General features: G+C 35.2%; 2 protein-coding genes across 3 annotated transcripts in view; one reads left to right on the top strand and one right to left on the bottom strand.

The window, feature by feature from the left end:
• LOC126747054 (uncharacterized) overlaps positions 1-13573 on the bottom strand; it is a 27998-nt gene that overhangs the window by 1920 nt on the left and 12505 nt on the right. The window contains exon 1 of one of the 2 annotated variants that reach the window (XM_050455546.1): positions 6767-7106. The exons of the other annotated variant lie outside the window; for it this stretch is intronic. Coding sequence (XP_050311503.1) covers positions 6767-7054 — 288 coding nt within the window. The 5' untranslated portion in view covers positions 7055-7106. Of the gene's footprint in view, positions 1-6766; positions 7107-13573 lie in introns of those variants that run through there. 2 annotated transcript variants of the gene reach the window in all.
• LOC126747053 (trypsin-1) overlaps positions 7546-13573 on the top strand; it is a 17901-nt gene continuing 11873 nt past the window's right edge. The window contains exon 1 of the mRNA XM_050455542.1: positions 7546-7882. Within this exon, the coding sequence (XP_050311499.1) occupies positions 7793-7882 (90 nt within the window). The 5' untranslated portion in view covers positions 7546-7792. The remainder of the gene's footprint in view (positions 7883-13573) is intronic.

Raw genomic sequence — 13573 nt, 5'->3', positions numbered from 1 at the left:
TAGAAACAGTATCTTCGATATGAGGGATAAAAGAAAATTTTTGGTCAAAGGTGGCTCCAAGATCCTTGAAACAGGTAGACCTTGCCGGAGACTCTCCATTAACTGAGTAATTAAAGGCAATTGGACTTTTGATACGAAAGTAGCTGGCCACATTACACTTGGAAACATCAAGGTTAAGCCGATTCAAAGTGCACCAATGGTGTACAGTATTGATGTTCTCTTGCAGTAGACCACAATCTGCTATAGAGTCAATCTTATGGAAAAGCTTTAGGTCATCAGCATATGCTAACCGAGAGCAAGTATTGAGGGTGGAGATCAAGTCATTAGCGAAAACGTTAAAGAGAAGGGGGCCCAAGTTAGAGCCCTGAGAAACTCCAGAGGTGGGTGAAAAACCTTCGACCACTACAAACTGAGAGCGGTCAAGGAGCTTTATCAAGCGATCGGAGAATCCAAACTGGCGTTCAAGCTTATTTAATAGGATGAAGTGGTCAATCTGGTCAAAAGCCTTTTGAAAGTCTGTGTAGATAACATCGATTTGACTACTATCATTAAGTGCTTCGCACACAAACTGAGAGAAGAATGCTAGGTTTGTAGTACATGAGCGGCCAGAAACGAAGCCATGTTGATCGTTGGCCAGCATGGACTTAACCTTGGGAAAAATTAATTTATAAAGAGCCAACTCGAATAACTTTGAGAAATTGCACAGAATGGATATAGGGCGGTAATTCTCTATTGTTCCAGCATCGCCCTTTTTAAAGATAGGGCAAACTTTAGCTTGCTTCCAGATATTGGGAAAAATACCTGTGTTAAGGATCAGATTAAAGATGTGGAGCAGAGGGTCTGTAAGTGCAACAGAGCAGTCGTTAGCTCTAGGAATTAGATCTGGGCCAGAGGTAATTTTGCTTTTGAGACACTTGCTCGCCATTATAATGTTGGTAGCCGCGAGGGCGACGACGTCGTTCAGAGACGACAGGATGATCGCTGGGAAGTGAGTTCGTGTATACACTCCTGAAATAATCTCCAAAAGCGGACACAATGCTGTCAAGCGTATTGTATGAGACTGATTACGTTTGCTTCGAATAAAAGACCAAAATTCACTCGGATCGGAGGTTATTTTGTTCTCAATACTATGGATGTACATTTTGTAGGCTTGTGCAATTAGAGCTTTAATTATAATAATAATAATAATAATAAATGTCTTCTTTATTCAGCATAAAAATACATGTTTTCTTAACTACTAAATAAGTAATGGCGAGATCTAGCTTAAAGCTACTCTATCTAACCATATTAATAAGCACAAATGCAAAATTTTATAGAACATAATAGCAGAATAAAAATGTAAAATAATAAATACAATACAATCTGCTATGCGCAATTAATCATAGTAGGTACTTCAATGAAGGACCAGAGATGATTACCTATGTCGGTTTTGAAAAATATTATTTTTAGTTTTTTGTTTAAAGGTTGTTACAGGGAGAAGAGACTTAACTTCAGGTGGTAGTGCATTATAGATTTTTGGAGCATTGTAACTAAATGAGCCCTGGAATTTTGCAGTTTTATGCCCTGGAATAACAAAATTATGTGCGTTTCGTGAATTTTGGAGTTTGAAATTAATTTATTAGATAAATAAGCTGGTTGTTCGAAAAGCACAACTTTATGGACTAGTGTAGCCATTTGCAGTACAAAGCGTTCATCCAAAGAAAGCCACCCTGATCTGACCAACAGGGGAGTGACATGGTCGCATTTACTCATACCAAAACTAAACTTGAGGCACGCGTTTCGAATTTTCTGAAGGCTATTCTTTTCACGTTGATACAAGGCAGGCCAAAACAGAACTTGAGCATAACTAACAATTGACAAAATTAATGTATCACAAAGATGTAGTTTAATATCAGCTGTCAAAAACTGTTTGTTCATATAGAGTATTTTTAATTTATAAAAACATGCCCTCAACAAATTCGACACATGCCCCTCAAACCTGAGATCCGTGTCAAGGACAATCCCCAAATTCTTCTGGTTATTAGAAGGAGGTAAAGGAGATCCATCAATGCTGATCTTCACGGTATCTGGAAGGGGCTTGCCAAAGACAAGGAGTTTGGACTTTGCAGCATTCAATACGAGTCTGTGACTCTTACACAAGTCAGATATGGCTAAAAGATCCAAATTAATAGCATTCACAGCTTCTATGTGCGATTCACAAACTCGAAGGAATTTATGAAAGTCACATAGATATAACAAAAAGGGTAAGGGGCCAAGAATACTTCCCTGCGGGACACCCTGATCCATCTGCAAATATTCAGATAGAATAGAATTAATTTTTACCCTTTGACGTCTATTTAAAAGATAATTTTTTAGCATTTTAAGAGCAGAAGTATGTAGCCCAAAATATTGGAGCTTTGCCAATAAAATTAAATGATCCAGTGTGTCAAATGCATGACTAAAGTCCAGCAATACTAAAACTGTTGTTTTTTTCTGATCAAGAGCTTTAAATATATCATCACAAATATGAAGAAGAGCTGTACTGGTACTATGCTTTGCACGGAAACCCGACTGTGTTACTGGAAGCAAATTTTTAGTTAAGCAGAATTCATTAAGCTGATCATTAACAATTCTTTCAAAAATTTTTGACATGGCAGGGAGTATGCTTATAGGACGATAGTGCGATAATTCCGTTGGATTTCCAATCTTAGGGACAGGGATTATATCAGCTTTTTTCCAAGCATCCGGGAAAACACCCATGGAAATACAATAGTTTATTATAAATGTTAGATGCGGGAAAATATGAGGTGTTACGAGATTAATCATTTTTATGGTAATGCAGTCAGAACCCATAGCAGTACTTTTAATTTGGGATATGGCTTTATTTACGCTCTCTTCGTTTACCTGATTAAATTTAAATATTTGTCTTGCGCCGAGATCTAAATATCTCTAGATGATGTTTAGACTTGGAAATCTTAAAATCACGAAATGCTCTTTCCTTTTTATATATATTACGAATTATGTCCCCCGAAAACCAGGGAGGGAAACATCTTTTACGTTTTACCTTGAAGGGTACCGCTCTAGCGAAAGTGTTGTTCAGTATATCATAAAAAACATCACATGCGGAGTTGACGTCCTGCTGCACCGTGACAGGCGATAGCCTTTCTAAAATTAAATTCCTTTATTTCAGCTTTATTAAGAGGTAGGTTATTGAGACAGAGAAGGATGGTAGGTATCCTCCGGGACAAGAGATGCACCGCTGTTAAGTACATAGATATTAAAGCTTGCGAAGATTGTTATTTACCACGTTATTAAATTGCTTATAGTGTAGGAAATCAAAAAAATTACTTAGAAGTTGACGTTTACTATTGGGAGACACCGAGTGGTCAATATCTCCCAAGTCTCCCAGGATAATCACATGTTCAGAATAGATTACATTAACCATGGAAAAGGCTTCGAGAAAGCGTTCTAATTGCACGGAGTCGATGGAAGGAGGAACGTACACTACAAAAATATACAGTATGAAATGATTAAATTTGACTCTACATCCTACCAGATCGATTTTCTTGGCCGATCGCAGAGAGGTCGAGGGCTTCCGAGGAGAGGTGGTTCAGAATCCCCACCACCACCCCTTGAAGCAGCAACAAGGTCAGTTCTTCTGTCAGAACGGTATGAGTTGGGAAGGATTTCACCATCAAGTATATCATTTTGGAGCCAAGTTTCTGTGATGGAAATAATATCATAGCCACAGAAGTAGACGCAGCACTAAAGCAGGTATTGGTCTTGGAGCGCAGGCCGCGGGTGTTCTGGTAATAGCAAGAAGTATAGTTTCTTCGCGAATTCAAACTCCAATTAGAAAGGAACTTAAATATGTTGAAGTAAAGTATTGCTGTATTTATTTAGGCCTTCTGGTAAAGGGGAAAGAGATACCAGAACTTTTTAAAAAGACCAACCATGTCCTACTCCTATATATTTAAGAGTTACAGCAGATGGAGGCACCGGGAGTTAGAAGCATTTGCGAAAATCACAATCATGAAAATAGTATGGTACCATCTCAAAGAAGGTTGAGATGGTATGCAAGACAAATGAAATGCAGAAAAATCATTAGCATTAAAAGCAAATTAATAGAAAATTAGTTTAAACAAAAGTCGGAAAGAGAAACTCTGAAACTCAACAAAAAATTGGTGAAAAACCTGATAATTTGGAGGAATGTGTGAACATTTAAAAAAATAAATATAATGCTGAAGTAAGCATACTTAAAGATGATTGTTGGTGTCACAGATGGGGGGAAAAGGACATACTCTCTTCCAGCAAAGCTAACGCAGTAGGGAGTACCCCATCAGGGTTCTATTTTGGGCCCTGTGTTGTTCCTTTTGTATGTTAATAACTTAAATGCAAATACATTAGCTGATCTAGTTAGTCAGTTCGCTGATGACTCATCGGTGCTGGAAAGCGGTTCCACCCAGAACGTGATCTCAATAAAATGCTCTCGAGCAGCTGAACAAATGAAAAAATGGTGTGAAGAAAAAAATAATATGCATTGTCATTATTGTCTAATTTAATAACACTGTTTGTTTATTTAAATTTTTTATAATTATATAAATGTATATTAATTAATATTTAATATAAAAAAAACAGTGACTTTGCAAAAGAATGTCTTACTGGTAAAGTGTGTGGGGTGGGTGGGGGGCTAAGGGTAGTTTTATTAAAAAAACGGTTTTTATCTTGTACAAAAAAAAATTGTTTTTCAAAAAAACTACCCTTGACCCCCCACCCACCCCACACACTTTACGAGTAAAAATTCTTCTGCAAAATCACTGTTTTTTTTATAAAACCTTTAATTTATCAACACTGTTTATAAGGTTTTATAAAAAAAACAGTGATTTTGCAGAAGAATTTTTACTGGTAAAGTGTGTGGGGTGGGTGGGAGGCTAAGGGTAGTTTTATCAAAAAAACGGTTTTTGCCTTTTACAAGCAAAAATTGTTTTTCAAAAAAACTACCCTTAGCCCCCCACCCACCCCACACACTTTACCAGTAAAAATTCTTCTGCAAAATCACTGTTTTTTTATAAAACCTTATAAACAGTGTTGATAAGTTAAAGGTTATATACGAAAAACAGTGATTTTGCAGGAGAATTTTTACTGGTAAAGTGTGTGGGGTGGGTGGGGGGTTAAGGGTAATTTTTTTGAAAAACAATTTTTTTTTTGTACAAGATAAAAACCGTTTTTTCAAAAAAACTACCCTTAGCCCCCCACCCACCCCATACTACTTACCAGTAAGAAATTTTGTTGAAAAATCACCGTTTTTCTTCAATAATTTAATATCTAATAGCATTGTTTTTGTATTAAATATTTATTCACATACATTTATATAATGATATCAAATTGAAATAAACAAACTGTTTTATTAGATTAGATATGAAAAACAATGTTTTTTGTAAACAATTTCTAATTGGTAAGGTTTGTGGGGTGGGTGGGGGGCTAAGGGTAGTTTTTTTGAAAAACAATTTTTTTTGTACAAGATAAAAACCGTTTTTTTAATAAAGCTACCCTTAGCCCCCCACCCACCCCACACACTTTACCAGTAAAAATTCTTCTGCAAAATCACTAGAGTTGCTTTGGAAGAAAGGCAAAAAAACAAGAGTTCTTATGATTAATGAAGAAGAGGAAGAAGTACCAACAGGTAAACATATATATCATATATAGTACTTTTAGTGTAGTAAATTAATACATTGATTTAGATAATACAGAAGTCATTGTAGAAAATAACGACCTGGTATAACAAATATGCCAATTATTATTTTGGTCTAGAAAGCACGTTGAAGTATCTTCAATTCAAGCAGTCGCCAACAACCACCAAAAGGTTTTTTAAACTCATACTTTTATTCAGCTGATGTAGACACCATAGTAACAAATATGAAACCTATAGTTATTACTGTTGATACCAGAGAATTAAAATCAATACAAGAACAAAGTGGTAGAGATGTTTCTGTCAAATTTGAAGGCCAAGAAAATACAGAAATATGTGTTACTAATGAACAACAGAGTTCATATCTGAAATTATGTTAAGTTCCATATTGCATATTTAGATGTCTCGTATCACAATATTAAAATGCCACAGGTAATAAAAAAAAACGAGAACATCCTAAAGTCAACGAAATGACAGCAATTGGTTTACCTAAGAAGAAACGAGGAACCTTTGTTCCATTTTTTTAAATGATCTTTTCTGGAACAACAGAAAATAATGTTGAGGCGGTTTGTGGATAAAGAAGTCGTGGTGACGTCTTTAATGGAGTAATAACGTATTGAAAAGAGTGTGGAAAATATTCCTCATTCCGTTTGATTTAAAAATTGTTCGGTAAAAATAATAATCAATAATTTTGTATTTAAACTAAGATAAAGTTTGTTGGAAATATAATATCCAAGAAGAAAAGTGAAACGATTTTATGCTGTACATGTCATCTGAAACTAACTAGAAATGGGTCAAATGCCATGCCATGTGCGTTTTGTGTCTTTTTTGGAGGCATGCACGACATTAAAGAAAAAACCAAAGTATCATGGTAAATGGATAACAGAACTGGGAGGCTAGTCACACCGATAAAGAAATGCATGCTACCCCTTTTATATTGAAAACAACGAATAGTTAGAGTCACTATAGTTATATATCTAAATGTATTTGTTTCTTTTCTATTAATCTTAGAGTTTTGGTTAGTGGTAAAACTGTTTAATGATGTGGGTGTCACACAGAAGATTCCAATCACTAGAATGATGAATAAGTAACACTTACTTGTCCTTCCACGGGCAAATCACCGTTGAGAAAACCGAGTTTCTCAACGTTTGTGCAAAACCCCTGGCCATGTACTAAATCCGCTAAAAATGTCAGCTCTTCTTCCTTTCCATCCAATACGTCATTATATTTTTTGTTTAATAATTTAAAAGCCCATGATACTAGTTTTAGCCTATTGTTAATATGAAATAAGTCGCATATTTGTTGTATATCCATAGTTTCCACTAATGGATAGTTGTGCACTTTCACAAAGTTCACCGCGTAAGTAAATACCGTTGTATCATCCATTACAAGCACGTGGACTTATTTAACTATTAATGACGCCCTCTACATAACCTCAATATCTACTTCGTAGCAAGGAGACTAGACGTAAGGAGAGTGATCTGTAAGCTAAACATGCGCACCAAAACCAGTTTCAAAAAGTTGCCACAACGGCGCTGTTGGTCAAAAGGTTACCTCACTCTGATTAGGTGAACCTACCTGTGTTAGTAATGTTATGAATGAAGTAATTGTAATAATAATTCTAAAGACGCTGGTGAGAAAATATGTTTTTTTTTTAATTATTACTATATGAAATACTAGAAAAATTTAATTAAGTATTACCTGTTGAAAAGTACAATTATATTTCGGCGCTTCGTCCTCGAGATCATATTAACTAGGTAGTACCGCTTTAGGTGCTAGGTGTCGCCACAAGTGTTTAAAGAAGAAAATATCACTCCTCTTCTCTACTCCTTACCTCTAATGTCGTATGTCAGATGTCATACTTGTCATTCTAACTTTTTGTGCAATGGTGGTGCCGAGGACATAATATTTAAAAATTGTAGAGACTCTTATCTTTTAGGCAAGGATTTTGGAGAACAGCACAAAGCTACAAAATGAGAATCTGAAGCAAAAATCTTTTACAAAAAGAGCAGTAAATACAGAATCAAACCGCCCCACTACACCTAATTACCAACAAGTCAAAAGCACAAAGTAAATTACACATAGTAATTCGAGTCATTTAAACCGGTCAGGCCTGCCTCAGGCATGGAGGAGTCAGAGGCAACAAAAAAGGCAGCCTCAGCAGACATTAGGAAGGGGGAAGGAGAACCATTATCCAAGGAGAAGGTACTAGAGGTAAGTCATAGGGGTGGTAAGATCAGTTCCTTTTTGGGATCAGGTGCACCTGCTCCAGTTCCGGCTGTGAACCTAACTCGGTTAATCAGGTGCATTCGAACTATGCTTTTTATTTTTATGACCCTCTGCTATATACTGTTTCCACCTTTTAGTGTTATAGTTAAAATTAATAAAAATAAAAGATTTTTAAATAATATTCACATTGTTATTAACAAAAATTTTACATTCTAAATTCTAGGTCTATGATTTCTATGTTCAATTATAATTAATCATTCTGTTAGGTAATATAATTAGTAAGTAATTAAAGTAAATTAGGTAATATGTATGAAAGCAAATAGTTCAAATCAAATACCCCTTTTAAGAATTTAAATGAATATTATTACTATGATACTATTATACTATAATAACTTATATATTTCTGCTTGGCTTTGGTATTGATATCCCGATTTCCGAGAGGATCAAACCATTGAAATTGTATGTTTGGCTCTTGACTGTTTCGCTGTTCTGTTCGACAATCTGCGGTTAGATCTTTTGGCAACTGCACTATAATCTTTTATGTAGGTGCACGCCGGATTCGTTTCGAACCGGTTCAAGATCTGACGTTACACTAACAAATCCGTAGTGCACCTACACACCTGGGTATTATTGGTTTTGGGATCAGGTGCACCGCTCCGAAATGACGAACTAGGTCCAAAAGAGCAGGTGCAGGTCTTTTATACCATCACAAGTCTAAGTCATTTTGCTGGAAGGTTGAAAATTGGCAGTGCTTGTCAGACAATAAAGTATTATTAAATTGGGTAAAGGGTTACAAAAAGAAGGAGTAATTGATAAGGTTACAGATGTATCTAACCAATTTTTATAATAAAATCAAATAAGAAACCTAGGTTTATATCAAATCTAAAATATCTCAACTTGTATTTGCAAAAGCAACATTTTAAGATGGTAGATTATAGGACTGCCTCGAAGCTTATAAGCCCAGGTAGTTTTATGACTAAAATTGATTTGAAAAATGCATACTATGTTGTACCAATTCATAAGAAATATTTAAGGTTTAAGTATATGAACCAAACTTATCAATTTAATTGCTTACCCTTTGGCCTTTCTTCAGCGCCATATATGTTTACAAAATTAACCAAACCCATAATGCTGTATTTAAGAAAGAAGGGAATTACTTGTGTAATCCTTTTAAAAGATCTTCTTATTATTGAGAAGCAAGATTCAGCATGTGCGAGACATACAAATCTAGCATTAGCCCTATTGGAGTCTTTAGGTTTTGTTATTAATTGGGAAAAAAGCATTTTAACCCCAACAAATAAATGTGTATACTTGGGTTTTTGGTTTATTAGTCTAGACATGACAATTTACTTACCTGAGGACAAAAAGATCAAAATTGTAAATATTATTAACTTTCTTTTATGTAAAAAACAATGTTCTATAAGATTCTTTGCAAGATTTATAGGTATTTACAATTCATCTTGTCCAGCAGTTAAGTATGGCTGGCTCTATACCAAAATCTTTGAGAGAGTAAAGACAAGAGCTCAACATTTTGACAATATAAAATTGTTTTATCTAGTAAGGCATTAAAGGATTTAATATGGTGGAAAAAGGCTATTCCCCAATCTTACAACAATATTAAATTTGATTTAGAAATATTTACTGACTCTTCCTTAACAGGGTGGGGGGGGGCATCAGGTGATGGAAAGGAGACCCATGGTGTTGAGAAATGTAAACATATCAACTACTTAGAGTTATTGAGTGTTTTTTATGCATTAAGGTCTTTTACTTTTCAGAAAAGAACTGTCTATGTGCTCTTACGAGTTGATAACACCACTGCAGTGGCATACATCAACGTTAAATTTGTTAGCAAGAAAAATCTGGCAATGGTGCGAGAGAAGGAATATATGGATTCAAGCTGCGTATATTCCCTCTGCTCAAAACATAGTATCAGATTTTCATTCAAGAGTTTTACCTACTGAAACAGAGTATGAATTATCTGTCGATGCTTTTACAGAAATCTGCAAACATTTTGGAATCCCTGAAATAGACCTTTTTTGCCTCTAGGTTAAATTCTAAGTGTGGGAAATTTGTATCATGGTTACCAGACCCCTATTCTTATGCTGTAGATGCATTCACCTTAATTGGCAAAATATTTTATTTTATGCCTAATAAAATTATTTTAGATAAAGCCCAAGGTATTGTGGTTGTACCAAAATGGGAATGTCAACCATGGTTTCCTATTTTTCAACGACTATTAATTAATTCATGCAAAAACTGAGCCACTTATTTTTCCTTTCAGTTCAGAGAAAAAGAAGAGACAATTTACCCTGGTTGCAGGACTATTTATTATCTGTCGGGCACTAGAGAGGAGACACATTCCAGACCATACTTTCCCTACATTTTTGGATTCACTAGCTCCCAACACCATAAAGCAATACGACACTTCCCTTTATGAGTGGTGGTTGTTTTGTAAAGAGTCCAGGCTAGATACATTTAAAGCAAGTATCCCTGATATTTTACAAAAGATGCTTGATTCAAAATCATGGTCTTATGGCATGTTTAATTCTTGCCGGTCAAGTTTGTCCTTAATAATGCCGGATGTGGGCAAAGATTTATGAAGGGGGTTGCAAGAACAAAACCAATTAGGCAACAATATGATTTTATTTGGGACCCAGATACTGTCTGGAACATAAATTCCCTCATGAACTTTTGTCCAACAGGGAAATGGGAATAAAATTGGTTACAAGCCTTGGTTGCTAGCCTTAATTACAGGTCACAGAATCCAGACCTTACCTCTCATAAAGGTCCAAAAAATATAGGCTGGAGCCCAAATTGCTATTAAAGATCGGATTAAGACCTCAAATCCGCAAAAATCCAATCCAATCCTCTCTATTCCATTCTTTGACAACAAGAAGCTATGCGCTGCTTCCTTACTTCTAGAATATATAGAGAGGACTTCAACTAAGCGATCCAACGTCCAGAACCTCTTTATTACAAGTAAGGAGCGTTATTAACAAACAAACCTTTTAGCGAATTGGGTAAAATTATCTCTACAGAGGGCAGGTGTAGATACCAAAAGATTTGGAGCACACTCAACTCGCCATGCTTCAACAACAAAAGCATTCACTCGAGGTTTGTCAATTGAGGCAAGTAGGAAGACGGCAGGATGGACTGAAAAGTCGCAGACATTTGTCAAATTTTATAATCTTCCTTTTGGCGAGAAGTACAATTTTGGTAATACCATTTTGTCAGCCTATAACCACTTTTATTTACTTATTTTACATTAAGCATAGAAACATAAATTTGTTTTTGACATATGCATTGCACAATATGTGTAACTCACAATATGCGTTGTATCATGTATATTAATATTTCATATTAGGCATAGAAACATGTACATATAACATTTGTCTCATTTGACAATAATATGTATGTTAATACCTTTGGGTGTTATAATTAGATCATTTATGTCATGAAGCATTATGAATTTGGTATTTCTATAGCATAATATAATCACGATGTATTCACACGTAATATACATAATCCAGAAAATTTAAAAATAAAGTTTATGACTTTAATTTAAATTTTCTATTGATACCTTTTGACGAGTTTTTTTAAACCTCTACCTAGTTAATATGATCTCGAGGACGAAGCGCCTCATATAATTAAGATCAAACCTCACAGGTAAGTTCGATTGATTGATAAATTAAGATAATAATATTTTAAATATTAACATCTCAAGATTAGAGGGTAAACTTAATGTTATGTGATCTCTCCAAGGCCTTCGACAAGTCGAACGGTGTAAAGGCCAAATTTTTACTTAACACCTAAAGGTTTACAAAGATATCAATCAACGATCAAGCGAAAAGAGTCGCATGCACAAGACGCATTAAGGTTGGATGGCTTTAAACCGTAATAACCTTAATATTACTAATGCAAAAATTGGTCATATAAACGTTAGATCTTTAATTCCTAAGTTTCAGCTTATCAAAGACTATATCCTACTAAATAAGTTTGACATTTTTGCCGTCACAGAATCTTGGCTCTCGGGCTTTATTGATGATGAGATGTTACAAATTGAAGGTTTTCGCTTGGTACCATAGGTAGAGGAGGCGGAATTGTAGTCTATGTGAGAGATACCATAAAATCTTTTACTGCAATTTTTTTGAGCAAATATGGATACAGTTTAAAACTAGGCACCATAGGTGTTTTCTATAGGCCCCCAGGTCTTACTAATATAAATTTGTAGATATCTTTTGTCGTGTGACAATCTCCTCTGTCTTGGCGATTTTAATATAAACGTAAATAACTTGGAATCTATCCATACGCAAAGGTTTCTTTCTCTACTTCAGGTATACAGCTTAAGTCAAATTATCAATGAGTTCACTCGGCCTGGCTTAGCTGGAAACGGCTCCCTCTTAGATTTGATTGTCGTTTTATGTAAAGTACGTCTTATGATTTTCAAACCTCCACCCTTCCTATTAACTTACAGAGATTTTAAACATTTTATACATGATAATTTTTACCAAGTGTAGCATCACGAATATATCGGCTGGTCGAAGACCTGGGAATTTATCAACACACCACCCGAAAAAGAATGACCCGAGAACGTAGGTGAATCATCGTGGAACCGGACCTGCTCAAGTAAAAACGATGGCATGCAGTCGTTGCGATTTTGGAGGGTAAACAAGTCGGCTCTTGACTCGATATGGCTATAATATTAAAGTTTTTGATAATCATTAAGTGTTTTATGTTTAAAACCTTCGTGAGTTATTATACAAGATTTATTAAATTCTCGATTAGATGACATATTTTATATGGAAGATATTAATGCTAAAGTTGATAGGTTTAATGATTGTATACTTAATCTTTTTAATATACATGTGCCATTTAAAATTACGAAAGAAAGGAGTCCTTGGATCACAGATAATATCAAACATCTTATTTATCTTAGAAATGGGGCCTTGTCCAAGTACAAAAGACAAAAAACTGAATTAAATTGGGAACACTATCGCCAACTTCGGAACCAAGTGACAGCGGCTGTTGAAATAGAGAAGAAGTGCTATCTCAATAACACCTTACAAAAGGGTGAATCCAAAAATAACTGGAAGGTACTACGTCAGCTGAACATATATTGCAAGCCTCAAAACACCATTCCTGACCACTTGGGTGACCCTGATATAAAAAATACCTTCTTTATAAATGCTGCATCTTCCAACGTGCCTAATCCAGAAACGTTGTCTTATTATCTACTAAATGTTAAGGAACGGGTAGGAGACTTTGAGTTTCAGCTAGCAACGCTTGAAGAAGTTAAATCTACTTTATTCTCAATGAAATCTGAGGCCATTGGGACAGATGGTATAGACTTGTCGATGCTGCTCCACTGCTGTCCATACATTTTTTCATTTCTAGTGCATCTTGTTAATTGTATTGAATCTTCAACTTTTCCAGATTCGTGGAAGTCCTCATACCTTATCCCTACTCCAACTGAATTATCCGACCCTAGACCTATTCTAGGGAACACTACGTTACATACAAACATGAAAGGAAACAATATCGACGTTACATCTCCTCTTATAAAAAGTCTATAAATGATAACAAAATCCAAAATTCAAAAAACAAGATAAAATCAGCATGGTCAATCATAAAATCTGAGTCAGGTAAAAATAAAACTAACAATAATATTGTTTTAAG

Source organism: Anthonomus grandis, chromosome 18 (assembly GCF_022605725.1).
Source record: "Anthonomus grandis grandis chromosome 18, icAntGran1.3, whole genome shotgun sequence".
NCBI classification, from domain to species: Eukaryota; Metazoa; Arthropoda; class Insecta; order Coleoptera; family Curculionidae; genus Anthonomus; species Anthonomus grandis.
This window is presented reverse-complemented; position numbering and strand designations above follow the sequence as displayed.